This window comes from Actinia tenebrosa, unplaced genomic scaffold (assembly GCF_029948245.1).
Source record: "Actinia tenebrosa isolate PJP-AT-01 unplaced genomic scaffold, QUT_ActTen_1.0 PGA_scaffold5__44_contigs__length_20552954, whole genome shotgun sequence".
NCBI lineage: Eukaryota > Metazoa > Cnidaria > Anthozoa > Actiniaria > Actiniidae > Actinia > Actinia tenebrosa.
Window position 1 is genome coordinate 18,432,224 of NW_028292582.1, and position 24,939 is coordinate 18,457,162.

The following is a 24,939-nucleotide window of genomic DNA, read 5'->3' on the forward strand; positions in this document are numbered from 1 at the left end:
TCCAAAACGTCACGTGATTGATAGTAAGCAATTAATAGACCTTGTAACTGTGCGGCGAAGACTGCAATAGCTGTTGATATTTCTGAATATTTTGACACTGAAATGAGTCTAGCTCTGACTGTGAGTCTGCACAATCAAGGTGGCTTACGGATTGTAGTCTAAACGTCTAATATCAACCTACAATTTAATGTTGTTGTTGAAACAGGACGCCAGTGGAGCAGCTATCGCCCTTTTCACGGCACACCTCCACAAGCTGGACATAAGCCATGAAGTAGTATTGAACAACATCTACCTTCAGTTGGATGAAGTAATAAAGAGGTAACTTCCTTTCCATCGCTTGGGCTGTCTGTGGTTTAGTCTTAGATAATTCTTTTTTTTTAAATAGTGTGTGACACAATTCGGTATGCTTCAATGCCCAAACGCTTTTGATTATTAAATAGTCATAATTGAAACTAGTGAATTCTCACTTTCTGAATATTATTGTCTTATACGCACTATGTGTGTTTTAGCCTTTAAAAACTAGTTTCGTTGTTACAACCTCTTCAGTTTGGCTGAAACTTCTTCCTTGCTAATGTCAAGGTGCCTTCTTCATTTCTGGTATTCGTTTTGACACAGCTGCTCGAGTTAAGGGGATAGGTTCCTGCAAGCCTTGCAAAACCATTGTACACAACGCTCGTGCAAAGCCTTTATATCACTGGGCTTCCTGTGTTAACCAACAGTTTATTTTGTTTTCAGCCTTGAGATTCAAAGAAACGGGATAATACTCATCTACGACTTTTCTAACATCAGTTACAAGACTTGTGATGTTCATTTATGCTCCAAGATCCTAGAGCTTTTTCAGGTGAGGGCCTATGCATGTCTCTTTTAACTTGAGGCACGTATGTATTGATAGCAGATATTATGGGTAGATGCAAGTCAGATGCAAATGAGACAACTAGCATTGTATCAGCCCCATAGCCTCACTTGTATGATACTTAAACGAAAGGTTATCGCATTGCGGGCTCAATTGTAATAACAACTATTATTGTAATATTTAAAAAAATGGGTCGAAAAATCGAAGATGTAAAAAGGGATAAGTTTAGAAAAGTATTGATAGTCAGAGGTAACCATAGCAAACGCATGCTCAGTGCCCTGTAACTCTTACTGCGCATGTTTGATAATATAATTTTGCAAGTGTGCGCAAGTGTGCGCGAGCATCTAATACACATAAACTTGTAAGCTAGAAATGTGCCGCCCTTTACTTATGGGACATTGCGTAACGGAAAAGTGCAAATATGCGCACGCATTTAATATGTATTCATCGTAGACATGAGCAAGCTGTGCATAGTACTAATGAAACGGTTGCGTGACGGAAGTAGGTTATAATGTTGAATTTCCTTTTTATTCACAGTCAGCATATCCAGTGCGCGTAAAGAAAACATACATCGTCTCTCCACCTTTCTGGTTTGAGCCTGAAATGCGGCTGTTTTCCGCTTCGTTTCGTGACCCCAAGAAGCGTAAGAACATTAACATTGTCACGCAATCAAGACTTAAGAATCATCTCCCTGTCACTTGTATCCCAAGAGGCCTTGGAGGAGAGTGTCAGGCTAATCCAATGAGATTAATTGAGCTATGTGTTTCATCACATAAGGATCGTCTGGGCTTGACAGAAAGCAAAGCTGAACGTTCAACTGATGGCAATGGACCGGACACAGTGCCACGTGATCAAACTGGAATGAATGTTGACGGTGAAGGGCAAGACAGTCGTTGAAAATAATGCTGAAAGCCTTATTGCTAGTTTTTATTTGCATTGGATATTTTGCTTTTGATATTTTTATACAGTTATGTAAGAACAGTAAAACCAGTAAAACAATATTTTATACTTAGAGTGTGTGGAGTTTATGAGCTGTTTGAAAAACTAATAACGGGAATATATCTGTAAACCAGTCATGTTTTTTTTATTTAGGGAGCATTCATATTTTTAAGGACGGGGGATGTGCTGGAGGAATCCAGGGGAGGGCGATTTAAATAGAGGATATTACGTGGGCGCGCAGAGATACGAAATTTATATTCGAGTGTTGAACTCACAAGTGAGAGATTTTCAAGAAGAGAAGATAAATTTGGTATCTCCAAGCGCCCATGTAATATTATGTTTATTATATAATTATCCAAAAAATCAACTTAATAATCTTTTTTATTATTATAACTAACTAACTAATGGATTAAATACACAAGGTAACGATATTTTAAAATATCAGTTTTTCGAAAAGGAGAAATATAGGTATTTTATGGATAATTATATGATAATATTGAATATTTCATACTACGTCATAAAGGGAAGGGGGCAATAATTCAACAAATTTCAAGGGAGGGTCACCTTTTTATGCAGACAGAAGAAAGGGAGGGTCTAAAGATTTTAGCGGAGATCCCGCGAGTTTATTTTTCATGGCTTGGCTGACGTCACTTCCGTCCGTTGTTGAGAGATGTTATTGTATAAAGACCTATAGACTTTCACTTCAAACGCCAATTTACTGACAAGAAATTCGTCATTTTGTATTTTGAATAGCCTTTTGCATTATTTTCTATTTTGTCTCAGTTGTTCTTGTCAGGTTTAACTAAATGTAAACTTCGTCTCGTTCTGTAAGTTAGCTTATTTTCTGCTCGCCTTACACCTGATTTCAAAATAGTGCGAACTCTCGGGATTTCCAGTTTCGGTCGATCTTCGACACTCGACCGACATCACTCGACGGCTTGGTAACCAGGCTAACCAGGCGGGTTACATATCTATCAATGGCAGTCATGACGAAAACCAAACTCGGGAACTGATCATGAAAGATATAAATCAGGTTTTGACAAGACCATAGACTTCAATATGCCATTTTCCTTGTCTGGAATGAAATTTAGAATTTACGATATTTTATTGGCTGTGTTCCCGACTAAAATTTTGAAGTAAACGAATGTCTCGCCAACGAAAACAGCCCTGCATGTTTCTTGAATTGTGGAGTAATAAATTATCTGATGATAGATTACCCTCCATCGCAGATCAGTTGATATGGTTTCCATGATCAGTTCCCGAGTATGGTTTTCGTCATGACTGCCATTGATAGATATGTAACCCGCCTGGTTAGCCTGGTTACCAAGCCGTCGAGTGATGTCGGTCTAGTGCCGAAGATCGACCGAAACTGGAAATCCCGAGAGTTCGCACTATTTTGAAATCAGGTGTAAACAGTTTTCAAGTCTGTTTTTTGGTCTTGATTTGTCCTAAATCTCCAGATATTTTTTGATTTCAATGAAAGACATAAAGGTAAATTTCACTAAACTTGATATTGTATTAGATTATCTGTAGTTATCTTTCGTTTTTCTTAAAGTAAAAGAGATTCAAAGCCTAAAACTGTCGGCCTTGGAAAATTTTGTCGAAGAAAATCTTCCAAGAACAAAACTAGCCCCTGAGGGTGGTGGTGAGTTATGTACAAAATTCCTAAGTGGGATGGTATACTCGCGCAACAAAAAACAAAAAACAATGTAGTGCATTTCGATTCAATTTCACTGCATGGTTTTTATTATGGGAGAAATTATCTTCATCTCGAATAAAAAAAAATTGAAGATTTTTTCCCCGATCTTATTTTTACCTTTCAGTTTCATTCAAATTGTTCTCCGCTTTTAGGCAGTGCCTAAATATATATATTAGTGGATGCACTGATGTTATAAATACACTGCTTATCTTGTTGTCTTTCGTTATGGCGGAAACAACAAGGTCGCTATGTCTTTTGCCGGCATTTATCCGGCGTTTGGGACTAATTTTCAACATCTAGAATTTATGAAATATTTCAGTGTCTTTCTAATCAATTCGTTTTTGATATTTCTTCAGGGCAGCTTGGCTTATTCATTTAACCACTCTGAAAAGAAAGAAAAATATCTGTTTAGAAACGTTATGGGAGACCGATTTCCATAGTTAGCCAAGTACTCTCAATTAATTTCAGTGGGGAAAACGAACAGCACTGCAGCAACAACTAACATCGACAACAGCAGTATCAAAAGCAACAACTAACATCGACAACAGCAGTAACAACAGCAACAACTAACATCGACAACAGCAGTAACAACAGCAGTAACAACAGCAACAACTAACATCGACAACAGCAGTAACAACAGCAACAACTAACATGGACAATAGCAGTAATTGCAGCAACAACTAACATCGACAACACCAGTATCAACAGCAACAACTAACATCGACAATAGTAGCAGTAACAATTAATTTCGACAACAGCAGTAACAACAGCAACAACTAACATCGACAATAGCAGTAACAACAGCAACAACTAACATCGACAACAGCAGCAACAACAGCAACAACTAACATCGACAACAGCAGTAACAACAGCAACAACTAACATCGACAACAGCAGTAACAACAGCAACAACTAACATGGACAATAGCAGTAATTGCAGCAACAACTAACATCGACAACACCAGTATCAACAGCAACAACTAACATCGACAATAGTAGCAGTAACAATTAATTTCGACAACAGCAGTAACAACAGCAACAACTAACATCGACAATAGCAGTAACAACAGCAACAACTAACATCGACAACAGCAGTAACAACAGCAACAACTAACATCGACAACAGCAGTAACAACAGCAACAACTAACATCGACAACAGCAGTAACAACAAAAACAAATAACATCGACAACAGCAGTAACAACAGCAACAACTAACATCGACAACAGCAGTAACAACAACAACAACTAACATCGACACAAGCAGTAACAACAGCAACAACTAACATCGACAATAGCAGTAATTGCAGCAACAACTAACATCGACAACAGCAGTATCAACAGCAACAACTAACATCGACAATAGTAGCAGTAACAATTAATTTCGACAACAGCAGTAACAACAGCAACAACTAACATCGACAATAGTGGCAGCAACAATTAATTTCGACAACAGCAGTAACAACAGCAACAACTAACATCGACAAAAGGAGTAACAACAACAACAACTAACATCGACAACATCAGTAACAACTAACGTCGACAACAGCAGTAACAACAGCAACAACTAACATCGACAAAAGGAGTAACAACAACAACTAACATCGACAACAGCAGTAACAACTAACATCGACAACAGCAGTAACAACAGCAACAACTAACATCGACAATAGCAGTAACAATTAATTTCGGCAACAGCAGTAACAACAACAACAACTAACATCGACAACAGCAGCAACAACTAACATCGACAACAGCAGTAACAACAACAAAAACAAACATCGACAACAGCAGAAACAACTAACATCGACAACAGCAGTAACAACAGCAACAACATCGACAACAGCAGTAACAACAGCAACAACTAACATCGACAACAGCAGTAACAACAGCAAAAACTAACATCGACAACAGCAGTAACAACAGCAACAACTAACATCGACAACAGCAGTAACAACTAACATCGACAACAGCAGTAACAACAGCAACAACTAACATCGACAATAGCAGTAACAATTAATTTCGGCAACAGCAGTAACAACAGCAACAACTAACATCGACAACAGCAGTAACAATTAACTTCGACAACAGCAGTAACAACAGCAACAACTAACATCGACAATAGCAGTAACAATTAATTTCGGCAACAGCAGTAACAACAGCAACAACTAACATCGACAATAGCAGTAACAATTAATTTCGACAACAGCAGTAACAACAGCAACAACTAACATGGACAATAGCAGTAACAACAGCAACAACTAACATCGACAACAGCAGTAACAACAGCAACAACTAACATGGACAATAGCAGTAACAATTAATTTCGACAACAGCTGTAACAACAGCAACAACTAACATCGACAACAGCAGCAACAACAGCAACAACTAACATCGACAATAGCAGTAACAATTAATTTCGACAACAGTAGTAACAACAGCAACAACTAACATCGACAACAGCAGCAACAACAGCAACAACTAACATCGACAATAGCAGTGACAATTAATTTCGACAACAGCAGTATCAACAGCAACAACTAACATCGACAATAGCAGTAACAATTAATTTCCACAACAGCAGTAACAACAGCAACAACTAACATCGACAACAGCAGTAACAACAGCAACAACTAACATCGACAACAGCAGTAACAACAGCAACAACTAACATCGACAACAGCAGTAACAATTAATTTCGACAACAGCAGTAACAACAGCAACAACTAACATCGACAACAGCAGCAACAACAGCAACAACTAACATCGACAATAGGAGTAACAATTAATTTCGACAACAGCAGTATCAACAGCAACAACTAACATCGACAATAGCAGTAACAATTAATTTCGACAACAGCAGTAACAACAGCAACACCTACTATCGAGAACAGCAGTAACAACAGCAACAACTAACATCGACAACAGCAGTAACAACAACAACTAACATCGACAACAGCAGAAACAACTAACATCGACAACAGCAGTAACAACAACAACAACTAACATCGACAACAGCAGCAACAACTAACATCGACAACAGCAGTAACAACAACAACAACTAACATCGACAACAGCAGCAACAACTAACATCGACAACAGCAGTAACAACAGCAACAACTAACATCGACAACAGCAGTAACAACAGCAACAACTAACATCGACAACAGCAGTAACAACAGCAACAACTAACATCGACAACAGCAGTAACAACAGCAACAACTAACATCGACAACAGCAGTAACAATTAATTTCGACAACGGCAGTAACAACAGCAACAACTAACATCGACAACAGCAGTAACAACAGCAACAACTAACATCGACAAAAGCAGTAACAACTAACAACGACAACAGCAGTAACAACAGCAACAACTAACATCGACAACAGCAGTAACAGCAAAAAAGACCGAAAAAATTACGAATAAATTATATTTATCCGACTTGGAAACTGCTGACCTAACCTTAGCGGAGTTTTTTTACGACGTCTTCTTTTTCAACATCATGGAGTGCTGCTTGGAGAACTTCTAATGTTGCCTCTCTTCCATTCCTTTTTTTCCACACAGTGAGCATTTCATAAGCTTTCATGTTCGCTGCTATATTTTTTTCTGCTATCTCACGTATGACGCTCTCTTTAAGACCGAGGTATCTACCGATAAACCTCCAGTCGTCTAGGATATCAGAGACAATTTCTAGGAAATGGCTTTCTGTAACCTGTTGTCTCCCTTGCGGTTGATTGCTATTTTCACGCAGAACCTCTAGGATTAAATATTCGGCATTATCGTGAATTTAACAAATCGGTCATAGATTTCCATTTTCCAATGTTCAAATCTCAAGTGGAACCACGAGGGCAGGGTTTCCTTTTATTTTCCTTTTAACACCTATTTTGTTTAGTTCTTTGTTATTTTGTTAACTTTGGAAGCGAATTATGTGATGAATTGATTGTCTGAAGTTAAATACCTCTGAATTACGAAAGACGACTTCGTCTTCTGGGAAAAAAAAGCTTTATTTCAGGAATCATATAAGCGTATAAGCCTTTTTGTCTAACAAAAAACGTTGCGTTATGCGTTTACTACTTATCTTGACCTTCATGGGTCACGGCGCTTACAATCGATTTGTTGCCTGAAATTTTCACATGAAACATTTTATTTACGCTGTGAACTAAGCGAATATTTTATAGAAATTCGTTTAGAAATACTATTTCATTTGACTTCATTCAAGTCTGTACATTACTGATTATTTATTGGAGCGAATTCTCGTTAGTGGTATCGAGCGACATAGTATTGAGTAGATTAGTACCTTCGCAGTTAACATACAAGAAAATTGCTTCGGCTGTTCGTGATGTCCGACAATCAATCTACTTTTTATTCAAAACAGCGTATTTGGATGACAAAACTAGCCGAACTTGACTCTCGTTTTGAAATCTAATGAAAAGTCCTTTTTTCGATGCATCCGGCTCTACCTACGAGTCCTCTGTAAAAATCTAAATATGTTGACGATTGTACATAAGCGTTTCTGTTTACTTTAATACATCAGGAAAAAAAGGTTTGACTCATTGGAATTTTAGTTTAGGCGTTAATTGTATTATTTTACTTCAACTTGCATCTTTCCTTGATTCTTTTGATATAAAATAATTCGAAGATAAAACTAAGTGTGAGTGTGCGCATGTGCACAGTGGGTCCACAGTGCTAGAAAGTATCCCACATGAAACATCAGCAGTTCATTTCGTCATATAAATGGCGAAAGTGGTCTATACTGAATAAGAGCTTTGTGCTTGTTAGTGTCGTGTAACGTTCGTAATCATATGACGTAAGACAATCGATAGCGTTTAATTATCGATCTGCAGTAATATCTTAGTGAGTGAGTGAGCGGATGAGTGACTCATTTGCATATTCAGACCTCTCACAATAACTCGTTTCTACGCTTCGCGTATCCACGAGTTAAAAAGGGTGGGAAACACTAGGCTTTGCCCCCCACCGGATTGCGAGACCGACGCTATGACCACTCGATCACGCTGCCTCCTCGCTCTAGACCACAATGCACTATGTTCGCTATTTCAGAAAAGGCCCATGGTCAATTCAGTCAAAATAAACAACACTGAAAAGAATAGAATGGATTTCGTATGAGTGGAAAACGCTACGCCAACTTCGTAGCCTCGCCGGAATATCGTGTTTTATCGTGTCTGTAACTACGAGTTGAGATTGGACAATTCGCATCAAACAAAGGAAAATCATTTCAGTGTTACTGTATACCGTATCGTATACATGCTGTAAGTCAGTACGGTACCTTTCCCACTCAACCGAAAACCGCTGTAAGAGTGGTCAATATACGATACCTGAAATTTCGTGGACAAGTTGACGTTGTCCAGCCATCTCTAAACCGTCTAAGAGGGATTTTAGTGTGGGTTCGTGAATGCTCTCTGTCCATTTGATAAGCATCTGATATGCTCGTTCTTTTACTTGTCCACCATAGTCAACTGATATACTATCTAAAGCATTATTAGAAATTCGAAGGTATCTTCCAAGGTTTTTCCAATCATCGTCAGTGGTCAGATTTTTCGCGATGTGAAGAAGATACCTTCTGTATGATTTGCTATCTTTGTCGATGATGTCATCTAGTCCTGTAAATAAATCAGACAGTTATAACTCGTAGACCAATCACATCGCACGTTCTATCTCGGCAATATTAGAACGTTTAGTAGAAGTCGTCCGTCAAAAAAAGGCTCCGCGTAATGCTTGAAAATGTAGCGTTGCAGGTTACAATACAAAACAATGTAATGACCTTTACTAAAGAGGATGACGTACTAACCCAGGAGCTATCTCACGGTTGCCAGTTGCCGAAGTGAGGTGTTACACTGCAACGCGATCTCAGTAACTTTTAACGATTTTTGGCTGCGGTAGACTGGGATGACTCGTAAAAATATTTGGCGCAAGCGCTCTTGAAAAACATGGCTTAAAATTGCGAGAAAAGGTGCTGGAGGGGTGCATGTAATACACTGTAAAACTGCAATCCGTTGCGAAAATATTATCCAAGCGACGAGATCAATACGGGATTTAACTTCTCCCAACTAGCTGCGGCCGCCTATGTAAACCCGTATTGGTGGCTCAAAATTGTGCTATAAGTTATAAATATTGGCGGCTCTTTCCCGATCAAATTTATAGGAGAATCGCAATACTATACCCAGTGCGGATATGTGCTGTAAACTAGTTAGTATTAATACGCATGTGCAATGGTTAAGAAGCATTCATTTTTTAGGAGGGGTGTGGTCCGGAGGAATCCAGGGGAAGGTGATGAATTTCTACTCAGTCAAAAAGGGGGGTCATCAAATATTTCATACTACATAAAGGGGAGGGACAAGAATTCAACAAATTTCAAGGAGAGGGTCGACACTTTTTTATGCAGACAGAAGAAGGGGGGTCTAACAATTTTACATTACTGTTTATAGGGATTGCTCCGGCCCACCCCTCTCCTGAAAAATGAATGCTCCCTTAGAGATATATATCGTAAAGAAAGTTATATTTACTGTATCCTTCTGGCAATTGTAGTTGGTCATTATTTCCTGAAGATCCTACAAAATAAAGATTAAAAACAATTATACAACCAGAAACTTTGTGCTTGAATTCTTCCATTGACTCTTGGGAATGTTTGCAACCCATCAATATGCAATGCACAACGCAGTACACAGGGGGCAGAAGGGGGGGGGGGTGGGGTGGGGGCACTTATCTTTAACTGTTATATCAATTACCGCTGTACATAATATAAGTAAGCTTGAATCCGTCAGAAACCGTGCCCTGCAATGCGCGTACTGTGCCTTAGACCTAACGGTTCCGGTTTCTTGGCGTAATATTCATCAAGCAACTGGAACCGTTAAGGCAGAGCGTTCACAGGTCAAGCTTACTCATATTATGTACAGCGGTAATTAATATAACAAAGAAAGATAAGTGTCCCCCCCCCCCTCCCCCCACCCTCCTCTGCCCCCCTGTAATGGCTAGGTTACCTCTTGTCTGATTTTGACGTTCATCGTGTTCCGATAATGTCGGAATATTTTGGGTCGGACCTCTTGAGCTTGAGACGTTGTTTGGTCTTTCTAAAAAGAAGTGGAATAAAACAGACATTAAAATGGATGACTTAACTTGGTTAATTCTAACTTATCTTGCTGTTACCTCCCGTCTAAAAGCAGAAAAGTAAATTTTATTATATAGACAGTAGTGCTGGTTTCTGGAAAAAGAGCCAGTCGTATTTTTCACACATGAATCTAAATCCGGGACCTCAATGACATATTTTCCATATCCTCACACGTGAAGATATCGATCGTTGGCTTGAATGTATGAAGTTTATCTTGTCGTGTTGAAGGATATTTCCACCACTCGAAGATAAACTTCATATCTCAGTTATCCTCTATAAATAGATAGATATATCACCTGGTTATACAATGCTTTTGAGTGGTATACCATGGAATATCCCACATGTCACTTGTGTTTTCTATGCGTTTACACGAGCCTCTAGGCAAGTGAGATATTCCATGGTGTACCACGAGAAAACATTCTATATCTATTTTATTTAACTCCAAAGTAAATACAAATGCATGATGGGAAGGAAGAGAGGAATACCGACAAATATACGATGGCTTTCCTGCATTTTGATAGGCTGTGATTTCTGAAAGTTGATGACGAGAAGCTAGGGATATCGTCACAGGTTTTCCCTATTACGACGGTGTGGCCCTTAAAATATGTAACAAATAAAACACGAGCTTTTTCTGTTCTCCGTTCAGTAGTAAAGCACGCAGGAAGTGAAGTAAGCACGAAAGAAGTGTAAGGCTTCTCACACTTCTTGAATGCTTACGGCGCTTCCTAAGTGCTTTATCACTGAACGGACCACGGAAAAAGCTGTTTTATTCGTTTTATTATATAGCTACTAATTTTATTTTGGTATTAAAAATTTATTTACGCAAAAAGAAAGACGGTCGCAAGTTCTAGCGTTGCTCCGTTCACTGATAAAGCACAGTTTTCGACCAATCACTGTAAGAAAAAATAAGGAAAAATGCAAGGCAGTAGCAAAAAGGAATAGAACTACCATGCTAGCAGAGGTATTTTTCAAAGCCTTAAAATTCATCTCGTAAAATGTTCTGGGGCAATAAAACATTCTCCCCATGCCTGTCCCGTTATTTCCCAAAATGGGAATCATCGTTATTTCCTTGGTCCCCCTGGTTACCTGTTGCATCAACTTGATTTTCGCTCGCAGACTCGACGGTACTTCCTTGAACGCCACCAGCGATCGAGTCTGACATTACCGGGAGAAAAAACAGAAGGAAAAAATAATAATTTTCAGTGTGTTTCGCACAGTTATTCTGAGAACCAATAACTCAAGAATTAATGTATGAGTATGGCGAGAGTTGCGGACAATCCCGAAAAAACTAATCTTGGACATTGTAATGACTGTGTAGTAACCTGGGTGCGAGTCACGTGATTCAGAGCGCGGGACTCCGAGAGTAGCCATGTTGTTTTACGAGTGTTGAGTTTTTCAAGAATAAAGCACTAAATTGTACCGTAGTCGAGTGCTACTTGATTATTTACCGTATACTGCCTTATCATTATCACCTGTTCCTTTAGTCACTGGCTGTTTCAATTTTTCCCCTCAGCTCTTTCTCTTTCTTTTCTTTGCTTTTTCTTTACACATGACTCCTTTACTATGTTTGGTCAATAGAATACAGCAACTTCTAATGGCTACGTTTTCCACCCATCTTCATGCGTTATATCATGGCAGACATGGCTCATAGTTGCTTCAAATTTGAGAGGCACTATGCGTGAACACAATAATAGTTATGGGACAACAGACCCTCTTAAAATTATCGAGGATGCGAGGCTAACATGGAAATATAACTAAAGAAATCAGAGCAGAGCAGAGCAGAGCAGAGCAGAGCAGAGCAGAGCAGAGCAGAGCAGAGCTTAATATTTTAAGAAATTCTTTCGTTCACAACAAACTATATTCAAAGCGATTTGGGTTTCAAATACATGTAATTCAAATAGTTTTTTACCTATTTAAATCTGAATCACTATGAATGAAGACATTTGGATTGGCTGACTTTGCAGCTAACTGGAGTTGTAAGACATATTGAAAAGCATTATATATGACAGTTCTCGAAAGTGTTCAGAAAACTTTGCGGCTCAGCTTGGGACCTTGTAGACCAATATATTGTGTAAGCACTTACCACATCGTCACGTTCAATGGTCTTGCTCATAGTCTTTTTCGTTTCTGTTTTAGTTTTTGCTTTACTTCGGCAAAGAATCGCTCGAGTATTTTCTTTAGATCGGCTGGCTCATTTCCCTCAATTCATGTCATACTTTGTTTTCTTCTCACTATTTCTTCCATATATTCAGCAATAACGATGTACTTTTACTTGTGTTTTCTTTTTTGAACTGTTTTTTAGTTGTTTTTTGATAGTAAAATCCGTAAAAGCTTTGCTTACTTGCACCTAAGATAAAACGGCTGCCATTTCCCCCCTCGATTTGCTTCAAATTTTCCTCAAATTTTTCGTCATAAAAACCTAGCTGTCACCTTATTGGCTAAAACCATTTTCTATTGTTTATTATCCAATCAAAAGCGAGAATTCCGTTTGTAATTTGCACTGTATTACACTTTTCTGCACTGTATTACGTTTTAACAACACTGCTCTAAGACAATCAGAATAGAGTAATTTTTTCATGTATGTTATTACTAAAATAAAGGTGCTCTTTCTAGTGCTGGTATTGGTTTTTCTCTCAGTTTAATTTGAACTCAACCGAATTCGCAGCCGCCATTTTGGCAAGGGGTCTATTCGTGATAGATGCTGGTTACGTGTATCATCGTTATTCCCATAATGAGAATCATATTTATTTCCTTGGTTACCTGTTTGGCTGCCCTGGGTATTGGCGTCGGTTTGCGGTTGTAGGTTTGCCTGCTGGTTACCCGTAGACTCGACGGTAATTCCTTCAACGCCATGAGCGGGGGAGTCTGACATTTCATTTAATAAAGCTCTTTCTGCAAGTACAGTTCTTGGTTCTTTCAGAGGATAGAAGACATAAGGGAAAAATAATAATTTTCAGTGTATTTCGCACAGTAATTCTAATAAAGAACCAATAACTCAAGGAATTGCTGTATATGAGTATGGCGAGAGTTGCGGACAAGCCCGAAAAAACTAATCTTGGACAATGTAATGTGTGCCTTATTCAATATCACCTGTTCCTTTGACTCACTGACTGGGTAATACCATTAAGAGGCAATCTCTGTAAAAGCGGCCCACTGCATTTCAGGTCAGAAAATAGTTTTCCCTCAAACTTTTACCATAGAAAGGTAATTACTAGTAAGTAATGAAAATGACTTTATTTTCTCGAAATTCATCAAAATGATTTTTTTACAGCGCATAATTCCTGGACCACCGTTATCGCTAAATTTACATTTATTATCAATTGAAAATTGCCCATATTCAAGTCGTCACTGCTCGCAAAATATAAAACGCTGGAACAAACTATTATTTTTCCTGACTTTTACATTTATTCTAGTGTCAAAAATAAGCAAAATTTTGAATGTTAAGCAATAAGGGAAAAAGGAGAAAAATAAGTATTCATACCCATTTGACGGATTTTTGAAATCAAGACAAACCACCCCTCACTAAAAAGCTTTTTTCTCCCAAGTCCAGAACGGATTACTTAAGTTTTTTACTTCAATCTACTGATCGAAGGTTGATAAAAGTGGATTCATAAAAACATTTTGCGCTTTTTATGTATCTTCTTCACAGCAACCTCGGACTTTTTCGTCTTTTTACCAAAATATCTCATTAAATATGCAAATTAAGTACTGAAATTAACTAAAACTAACCATTATTACTTGCTTGAATTTTACTACATCCGGTGTTAACACACTAAATATGATCTTATTTTCCATTTTAAACTACTTTGAAGTAAAATCGTCTCAAAAAAATACGCTATGATGCGTTTGACGCGGTATATGAACTGTTTTGAAGTTTATGCAAATTACTTATTGATAATGTAAACTAATTTTTCTAAATTATAGTTTCCAAAACTGTATTTCTTTTCTAAAAACTTGTCAAAAAGCATCTATTTTAATATATCTGATCTTCTTAAACTGCCCAAACTAAGGGAAATAGTCAAAATACAATTTATATGCCACGACGGAATGAACAACTTAGTTCAAAACAAGTGATTAAATACGAATTAAGTCCAAGATTTTAGGTTAATTTGGTAAAAATGTCGGTATTCAATTAATTTAGATATGTCCAAACGAAAAAATTCCCATAAAATACAATGTTATGATGCGTTTGGCGAGGTATATGAACTGTTTTGAAGTTTATGCAAATTGAGTGTTGATAATGCAAACTAATCTAAAAAATAATTTTCAAAACTGTATTTTTTTTCTTTTACTATCTTGAATTAACTTTTAAAAAAACTTACCAGGGGCACAGAGTTTTATCAACCTTCGATCAGTAGATTGAAGTAAAAAACTTAAGTAATCCGTTCTGGACTTGGGAGAAAAAAGCTTTTTAGTGAGGGGTGGTTTGTCTTGATTTCAAAAATCCGTCAAATGGGTATGAATACTTATTTTTCTCCTTTTTCCCTTATTGCTTAACATTCAAAATTTTGCTTATTTTTGACACTAGAATAAATGTAAAAGTCAGGAAAAATAATAGTTTGTTCCAGCGTTTTATATTTTGCGAGCAGTGACGACTTGAATATGGGCAATTTTCAATTGATAATAAATGTAAATTTAGCGATAACGGTGGTCCAGGAATTATGCGCTGTAAAAAAATCATTTTGATGAATTTCGAGAAAATAAAGTCATTTTCATTACTTACTAGTAATTACCTTTCTATAGTAAAAGTTTGAGGGAAAACTATTTTCTGACCCGAAATGCAGTGGGCCGCTTTTACAGAGACTGCCTCTTGAATGGCCTTCTTTCAATTTTTCCACTCAGTTCTTTCTCTTTCTTTTCTTTGCTTTTTTCACGCATGACTCCTTTACGATGTTTGGTCAATAGAATACAACAACTTCTAAACTTAGTTTTCCACCCATTTTCATGCGTTTTATCCGCCATGTTTACATAGCATTTTCATAAGGTTCCTTCGTTTATGTCAAATAACATAAGCGAGCGATATACACGAAAAGCTCGTGAATAAAAATGATATTAGGCTCTTAACATGTGATTATTTGCTCATTATACATTTAGAGTCGATTTTGATTGTTCAAAACTAAAATATGTCGAGAGATCTTATTGGACAGTTTTACCGTGAAGGGATATCGTATCACTTCACTGATATGGTTTTTTTAATTACACATTTAAGCTCGATATCCGTGAAATAAAGCCGTGAATAAAAACCATATCAGTGAAGTGATACGATATCACTTCATTGTGAACTGTAACTGTAACTTGACTACGATAGTAGTCAAGATTGACGAGATAAATCTCTATTTAGTGTTTATTTCTATCAAATTCAAGATGATTTTGTGCTTCTTACATTTTTTATAGTACACTCAACAAAATTACTCGACTCTGATTGGTCGAGAGGAGTACAATTATAGCGTTAATTGTACTCCGTAGGAGTACCGAATTAAGTCACTATGGCAACACGGCCAAAACAATGTCAAAACAATTATTTTCTATCATTTTGTACTTAAAAAACATAAATAAGATTTTAAACCGTAAGAACTAATCTTTTTTATGCATTTCACTTGCGCGATGGACTGAAAATCGGCCGCCAAATAGACAAAGATGAACGGCGTCGCTTCGCATTTTTTACTGAAATTTTGTTGAGTGAACTATAAACAAAAAATCACACGACCTTCTCGTACGATTTGGAATTAATAGACACTCGTAAGGCTCGTGCAATTAAAGAACTTTCAAAACATTACGAGTGTCTATTAATTTCCAAACTGTACTCGAGATCGTGCGATTTCCTATACTAATTAAGCTTTAATATCTTGAATGATATTGAATTGGAAACGTATAATTCTTTAACATTTTGAAATGGTGTAAGTCGGTTAAGGATATTTAAGACAATAAAACATTTTGTGTGTGTTATATATCGACCCTAAATGTGTAATAAAACTAGTAATTTGGTTTAGCCTTTACCAGAGTCGTTACGGTAGCGTGTAGAATTACCTTTGTCATCTGTACTTAAAGTATGAATCTTGATTTCGTTCCCCGACTTTTCGTAATATCCAACTAGAGTCTTCTTCTCATTGTTTTCCGTAAGAAGTGGACCGGTGTCTTCTAGCTTATCGAAACGATCGTTTTCAATGTAATAACTATTAGAACTGCTAGCTTTAATCTCAAAGCTAAAGAACGTTGTACGTCCATGTGGTTCCTCTTTCTTACTCAATCCCATAACATTTCCACTCTTACATACATCATCAGGGGGAATTTCTATGATACTTTTGCTATGCTCCTCTAAAAAACGTGATTTGTTGAATTTTTTGGTCTTTTTTTCTGACTCATCTTCACATGGTACAAATATGTAACCATGATCGTCGTGCACATCTAATTTCTTCTGTAAATTTCGAACTTTACATTTTTTAGGCGATTTAGTATGTGTAAAACGATGAACCCTAATCTTAAAGGTCTCATTTGAGTTCATCTCAACACGAGGGATATAAGCAAAATATTTTGGTTTCTCTCCCTCAAAATTTACCAACTTCCTGAACTCTTCGTCATTTTTCACAATACAGCCGACAGTTTCGGCTACTTTGTTTTTTCCCTGGAACCAACCAACTGTAACAGTTCCTTCGGTTCCATCAGGCGTTGGGCTTTGTCCACATCCACAGTATTTTAAGTCAAACATTCTAAAGCAATCGAATTAGCCTGAAAGTACAAAAGATAAACTTTCGAGTCCTTGCCGGGCCTTGAAAAGACCCATGATAAAATGCACTGTTTAACGATGGATGCAATGGTTGGATGACCATTATCCTATCCAACTCATATAGTTTTATGAATAGGATTCCTCTCTAATAAATTGCCTAGTCTGTCTTTCATACTCCTCAATGGGGAATCCAGGGGGGTGACTATTACAAAGGTTTTACTACCAGAAATGCGAGGAAAAGGGGGTGGCTTACTAAGGATTTACTCTGAGAAATTGGAGCAAATGAGGCTAACTATTCCCCCCTTTACCATCCCTGGATCTGCCCCTGCTTCTTTTCTGTACAAATAGGCCAATAGTATTATACTAAGCAACAAATCTTTTTGCATACCCAAGAATAGAACTGAAGTAAATTCAACATTCATTTCTTTGGTCGTAAAATCTGGAATTCCATTGATGAAAATATCAAAACGCAAACATACAATATCCACATTTATATACATACAACCATTCCCAAGAAGGTTGACCAAAACGAAATAGACAAATATAACTGTCACGCAACTAACTATATATATAAAATTTACTTTTTCCCTATGCATTCATACGCCTATTTATTTGTCTTGTTTATCAATTTTGTCTATACTACCCTCTCAATTTTCCTCCCTCCCACTCCCCCTCCCCCTGCTTAAGTCCAAACACTGTGTTCTGCATAGAATATGTTAATGATTAAAAATCATTCCATAGCATACATACCGTAAATCCTCTATTTAGCCCCCCTCTCAAATAAGCCCCCCTCTCTAATAAGCCCCCCCTTTTTAAAAGGAAGAAATTTGTTAAGCCCCCCTCTCTTTTTAGCCCCCCTCCCCCTTTCACAGTTGAAGAATCACGTGTACTGATTAAAGGTGATTTATTAAAGTCTTGGTTGTTCAGAACATTTCTTTTTAGCTTGCTTTGTTAATGTTACCGTGTTTTAGTTTTGCTATTCACAATAATCGTAAATTATACTTGAGAGACTAACACAGGTGAATCAAATCATAAAAATGCCATGTACATCACTACAGATTATGCGAGATGGTCAATAGTAATGCTTCCGTTTAATCCTGAGTTACAATCATATTACATACTGCGTTTCGACTAAACCAATAAGCCCCCTCCCCCTCCCCCCCCCCACCCCCCCCCCCCTTCCCCCTCAATTAAGCCCCCTCTCTCCAATTCTCCAATAAGCCCTCCCTCAAACGTGCCTGAAATAAATATGCCCCCAGGGGGGTTAAATAGAGGATTTACGGTAGTTTCAAAATGTCATACCAAAGGCAGCCTATTCTTGGTTTTTGTCTGTATGTATATTGCGAAAATTCAGATTCATGAATCATCCTTTATTCATCTAAATAAGTGGACGAAGGGCTATATGGGGTAAGGAAAACCTTGAAATAACGCTTTTTTTTTCGTACAAATAATAACTAAAGTTAGACACGAAGTTTCATACGGGTCAATTGAACGATTTTATTACAAATGAAGAATGTGAATGATGATTTATAAATATCGAATTTTCTTAACTCTCTATATTTAACTCTCGTAATTCTGTCTGCAAGCAGGCTAACCCTATAACAGTACCGTATATTTCTAAAACTCATTACAAATTTATTCAATTTATTTAAATTCTAACAACTTACACAAATCACTCAATCAGAAAATATATACTCATATAATAATTTCTACACAATAATTATAACTCAAAATAAATACACTTTAGTATCCACGAGTTCTCCATTGAATAGCTATGTTTGTGATCCTGCGATCGTTACCGCTGATTGACAGCGAAAATAGCACTTTTTTGGTATCGACGTCTGTTTTCTGAATGCAATGGTCAGTTATCTGAATGAATTTTTTTCTTCTCTTTTACAACTTTTATGACACAAAATTATTTCCTGACCATGTGGTACAAGGATAAGGGAAATTTCAACCAATTTTAAAAAGATCTCAGTTGTTTTTATGTATTTTATGATGTTTGCTGTTCGACACAATTCATTTTCAAAATAGATGTCAGAACAAAGACTTCTCTTTGCTCTTTACCACAAAGCATCATAATATATTCATTAATACTTTCACAGAAGCCTATGTCACATACATACATACATACATACATACATATTTTATTGTACCAAAAAGTAAAATAGAACTAATACAATGTGTATATAACGAATTATAAGGTACAGGCTATCTGCAATAACCATGAGGCTAACCTAGGCAGACAGCTTGACATGAAAAATAATTGCAAATTTGGTACAGGAAGAGAATGAGTAAAATTATATAGTGCAAGAAAAAAAGAAAAAGAAATTACTTTAAAAAAAAAACTAAATATAAGTTAGTAATCAATACTGACAAATACAATAAGAAAAAAAAACAAAAAAGAAAATTAGACAAATAGGAAATGGATCAGTTCATTTTAGATTGTTACAATAAATAGAAAAAAGAAAATTTTTAGTAATTAACAAAATTTTGATCTATTAAGATTATCATTTCATAAGTTGGTATAGATAACACTTTTTTATTTTATTTATTTTTTTATTTTTAATTAGAAGAAGAATAAGCCTGCAGTAATTTTTTTTTTAAGGATTTCTTGAACCTATCTTTGCTATATGGTTTTAAGCACTCCTCAACAGAATTCCAAACTTTAGCGCCAGCATATTTTATATTAAATTTTCCATAATTGGTTGTAATTTTTGGTAGGGAAAAAGAAGTTTTAGAAGCAAATCATGTATTGTAAGAATGCTTCATGCTTACCGAGTGAAAAAATGACTTAAAGTAAATAGGTAAATTTCCAGAATAAAAATCATGCATAAAAACAGCAGTATGAAAGTAGACCAAGTCACAAAGCTTGAGAATTTTTAAATTAATGAAAATAGGATGAGTATGGGCATTGTAGTCAGCAAAGGTCATTAGACGTAGAACTTTCTTTTGGAGAATAAACAAAGGATCAAGTGTTGTGTTATAAGTGTGTCCCCACACTACAATACCATAGGTTAAATAAGGATATATTAAAGAATAATATATGTTAATTAGAATATCCAAATTGACATAATGGCGAGCCTTGGCTATTATTCCAATGCTGCGTTTTATTTTATTTGAAATAAATGAAATATGTGATTTCCAAGTAAGGTGGCTATCAATCATGACACCTAAATATTTAATTTGATACTCCCGCTGAAGAGGTTGATTATCTATCTGAAGCTGAACATCATATAACAATTTCTTTTGAGCTGGATGAAAAATAATAAAATTTGATTTTTCAATATTCAAGGAAAGTTTATTAGCACAAAGCCAGGTGTGCACATCAGATAATTGATTATTAATGATCAATTCTAGAGATTTTAAACTCTTATTAGCATAAAAAAGATTGCTGTCATCAGCAAATAAATGAAAAGAGAATTTATTGGATGATTTAGAGAAATCATTTATATACAAGAGAAAAAGAATGGGTCCAAGAACTGAACCTTGAGGAACACCACAAGATATAGGTAAAATTTCGGAACAGGTGCTTCCAAGAGAAGTAAATTGTCGTCTATTATGGAGGTATGATTCAAACCATTTACCTGCTAACCCACTTATTCCATAATAATCTAGTTTTTGGAGTAAAAGTTGATGATTAACAGTATCAAAAGCTTTGCTAAGGTCAAGAAAAATTCCACAAGAATAGATGTTGTCTTCAATAGCATTTTGTATATTATCTGTTATGGAAAGAACAGCCTGTAAAGTGGAATGCTTTGGTCGAAAACCAAATTGCTTATGAGATAAAACAGCTTCTTTATTGACAAAGTTAATAAGTCTGTCAAACATAAGTTTTTCAAGAATTCTATTGAAAACTGAAAGAAGGGAAATAGGACGGTAGTTATTAACATTGACTTGAGAACCCTTTTTAAACACAGGAATGACCCTAGCTAATTTGAAACTTTCAGGAACAATTCCAGAAGAAAAAGAGTTATCAAAAATACGTTTAAGAGGTTTTGAGATAAGATGTTTAATAGATTTTAAAACTGCAACAGGTATACTGAAGGGCCCAGTGCTCTTTAAAGGGTTCAGTTTATCTATTTCATCCTCTATTTCTTTAAGTGTAACAGGAGTTAGAAAAATGCTGTTAAGTGACTTTTGAGGCAAATAACTCAATGGAGATACATTGCTTTTTGGGACTGAACTAGCAAGATTAGTACCAATATTAGTAAAACATTCATTAAAATGATTTGCTATACTCTTACAATCAGTTAACTCAACATTATTAGATGTTAGTAATTTAGAAGGCAGATTAGATAATCCATGTTTAAAACCAATAATATCTTTAATTCCTTTCCAAACGTTCTTAATATTAGTTCTATTGGATATAAAATAGTTATTATAATATCGAGTTTTTGATAATTTTATAAGGTGATTAAGCTTATTTCAGTATATTTTGAATTTATCAAAATAATACAAAGATTTGGTTTTAATATATTTCTTATACAGTTTATTTTTAATTTTAATTGATACTTTAATTCCTTTAGTTATCCATGGTTTACATAATTGCCTTACATCATTTTTACTAAGTTCCCTAATAGGAATATGCTTATTAACTACATTAGACAGTTTGGAATAAAAAATATCAAATAGCATAGAAGCATTAATGGTATGTTCAAATTCTTCAGTCCAATCAATAGCCTTAATTTCATCTAATAAATCAGCTTCATTAAATTTAGAGTAGTCTCTTCTAGATATTTTAATATTTTTTGGAAGAGCTGATAATTTATTTATAATTAGAAAATTTGGAAGATGGTCAGTTAAATCATAAATAATATTACCACTAACAGTATAGTGAGTTAATGAATTGAAGAATATATGATCTATTAGAGAAGCAGAATGATCGGTAATGCGAGTAGGTTGAAGTATATGAGGATTAAATGAATATGATTGAAGAGTGTTAAGGTAATTTTCAGTATCTGAATGGGAAGAGGATTTTAATAGATCAATGTTAAAATCCCCCATGATTACACAAAATTTGTTTTCTCTATTAATTTTATCAAGTGAACTTTCAAGATAATTAAAAAATACATCAAAGTTACTATGAGGATGCCTATAGATAACCCCACACACAATATTATGATGTAGATCACTTTCTACTTCAATCCATAGAGACTCAAATTCAGATTTAATAGAGCAAGAAAGATCACTTCTAAGGGAAGAAGATAATTTGTCAGAAACATAGAAAGCTGCACCACCTGCATGAGATAAGGTGGGCTGAGAAAAGAATTTATAACCATTAATAAAGTTATTAAATGGAATTCCAGGTGTGCTTTTAAGTCTGGTTTCAGTAAGACCAATAACAGAAAAATTATGATTTAGTTCCGAAAGCATATGTATAAAATTGTCAATGTTGGCATTTAGACTTCTGATGTTGGAGTGCAAAACCGAAAAACATTTACCAGAAATGCTACTTTCAATTTCGAGGTTTTCTGAAAAATCTTGGGTAGAATAATACTTAAAATTAGATTGAGTTGGAAGGTGAGAGTCAGGATCTAAATTATTCAAATCATATATATCATTAAATGAACTCAAGTGTTGTAATAAATCAGTTGAATGACACATAGAAAGTTGAACATCTAAGATTACTTAGCTTCATTCGTATAAGTTATCAATGTCTAGATCATTGGAGATCGTGACCACAGGACTAGATCCATCCTTCCTCAGCGATATTCTACCATTATTAGTCCATATATATTTATACTTTAGTTCTCTTCTTGCCTTGATACATCGGTTGAATAGCATTTGGTTATGACGCGTCAGGCTCTCTGCAAGGTATATTTTCTGTGTTGGAAACCTTACAAGACCAATATCTCGGGTCGACTTGTCACGTAGATATTTTCTAGCTTGGTATAATTCATCACGAAGTTCGCGTCGTACGAATTTAACTATGATTGCAGGATCATAGTTCTTGTTTTTCTGTCCAGCTAAACGGTGGCTCACAGAAATATCATCTACTTCAATATTAACATCCACAAGTCACGTCTAGACTCGGCCTGACACACAACCCGGCTCCATAAACCAGTTTGTGAAATCAATGAAATCTTATAATACTTTGTCGAAAAAGGATATATCCTTATCTATACATTGAAACACGTATATTAAAGAAAATGGCTTAATCAAATGCGTCTGATATATATTCAGGGCTTTTCCGCGACATATATCTATATATATTATTCGTGTCTTTTCGATATGTATGTATCTTTTCGACAAACACATATAATTTATCAAGGCTCGCCAGTAGCTGCACTCTATTTCGAGAAAACTTGATCGAATATTCACATTACAATGTTTTTACACTTTGAATTTACATTGAATACTAGAAGAATTTTTAGAGAAGTAATTCAATATCATTTTTACCTACCTTGTTGTAGTTTAGAGTACTTTTACGGCCACTAGTTTCGTTATCCCACACTTCCGCCCTGCCTTTCATCCAAAATTCTAAGAAAGCTTGGTGACGTCACGACATTCACCACAGGTTTCCCATGCCAATAGAAAGAGACTGGAAGTCTTTCAAAGTAACTTTCTCTCTTTGAAGAAACTAGAAATGCAGGGCATTTTTGGGCTTTGTCCCGTCAGGTAAACGTGCAACAAGTTGCTGCGGGCTATCGAGTTCCATGCCTGCAAAGGACAAAGTACTAGATGGACCGCATGGCTTTTACTAGTGCCACACGAGAAATGTCCAAATACTTACGTCTAAGAACTCACTACAAGGAAATCAACTAGCAAATGTAAAATGGGCTGTATATCAATCTTTTGTTTGGCTACTTATTCCACTGCAGTAAACATTTCAAACGCTTTACAAGAACTGAAGCTCCCCAAATAAAGGCGTGCAGCGATAATAGTAAACAGCCAGCTTTTTATTCCAAAGATGTTACACTGTAAATGGGGATGATGCTAAATGCATTTTTGATATCCGTTTTTGCCAGAAAAAAATCGGCACCAGTGGAGAGATTAATTGCATCCTCGATGTTGGCATAGTTGACACTGCAGTATTCTCGCAAATGATTCCTTTAAAGAATCTTAGTCAACACAATGCATTGCGCGCCAGAAACAATCAAATGCTATAAGCAAAGTGCTATTTTTTCTGCCAGGCAAAATGGCGGATTTGTAGGTGAAGTTTGGGAATCCAAGATGGTAAATAAGATTTTTCTTTGGTACGCAATTAACAACCTTTAAAGAGTGAAACACGAAAAGTAGGAAATGGAGGAAATGGGAATAAAAAATTACCGACTGGGAATAAGAAATAACTGTTCTCGTTTCTAAGAGTGTGTATAGTTAGCAATTACACCTCGCGCCCATACAAAAACAAGTTTCAAAAAAAAAGTAAGTTTAATATTTTACTTTTCAAAGCCATTATTTTTTGCTATATAGTTAGGCTATAACTTATATAACCTAGTAATAGCTCATCCAATCAGAACGCAGCATTGATGATAGACCACTAATCCCAAATTGAAACCGAAACCGTATGATTACCTATAATATTTAGACAATTCAACCGATAATCCAGATCCTGAATTTAAAAAGGTTTCTGTGTTCGGAAGAAACATTGTTTTCACG

At 36.0% G+C, this 24,939-nt stretch overlaps 1 protein-coding gene across 1 annotated transcript; it reads right to left on the reverse strand.

Annotated features, from left to right (window-relative positions):
* Nucleotides 1–1,918: 1,918 nt before the first annotated feature.
* LOC116300953 (uncharacterized) lies at nucleotides 1,919–23,811 on the reverse strand. Its single transcript, XM_089038469.1, has 9 exons — nucleotides 23,744–23,811; nucleotides 16,641–17,339; nucleotides 13,374–13,526; nucleotides 11,700–11,768; nucleotides 10,486–10,575; nucleotides 10,012–10,056; nucleotides 8,824–9,108; nucleotides 6,953–7,246; nucleotides 1,919–3,875 (listed from the first exon to the last, which is right to left on the reverse strand). Exons 2-8 carry the CDS (start codon nucleotides 17,317–17,319, stop codon nucleotides 6,954–6,956), a joined length of 1,614 nt encoding a protein of 537 aa, XP_088894595.1. The 5' UTR covers nucleotides 17,320–17,339; nucleotides 23,744–23,811; the 3' UTR covers nucleotides 1,919–3,875; nucleotide 6,953.
* Between the last annotated feature and the right edge of the window lie 1,128 nt (nucleotides 23,812–24,939).

Coding starts and splice junctions, on each gene's coding strand:
- LOC116300953 (XM_089038469.1), bottom strand. CDS start 17,319: ATGTTTGACTTAAAATACTGTGGATGTGGACAAAGCCCAACGCCTGAT. Junction 13,527..16,640: donor TTTAAGTACAGATGACAAAG/GTAATTCTACAC, acceptor ATCCTCTGAAAG/AACCAAGAACTGTACTTGCA. Junction 10,576..11,699: donor AAATCAAGTTGATGCAACAG/GTAACCAGGGGG, acceptor ACTTCTTTTTAG/AAAGACCAAACAACGTCTCA.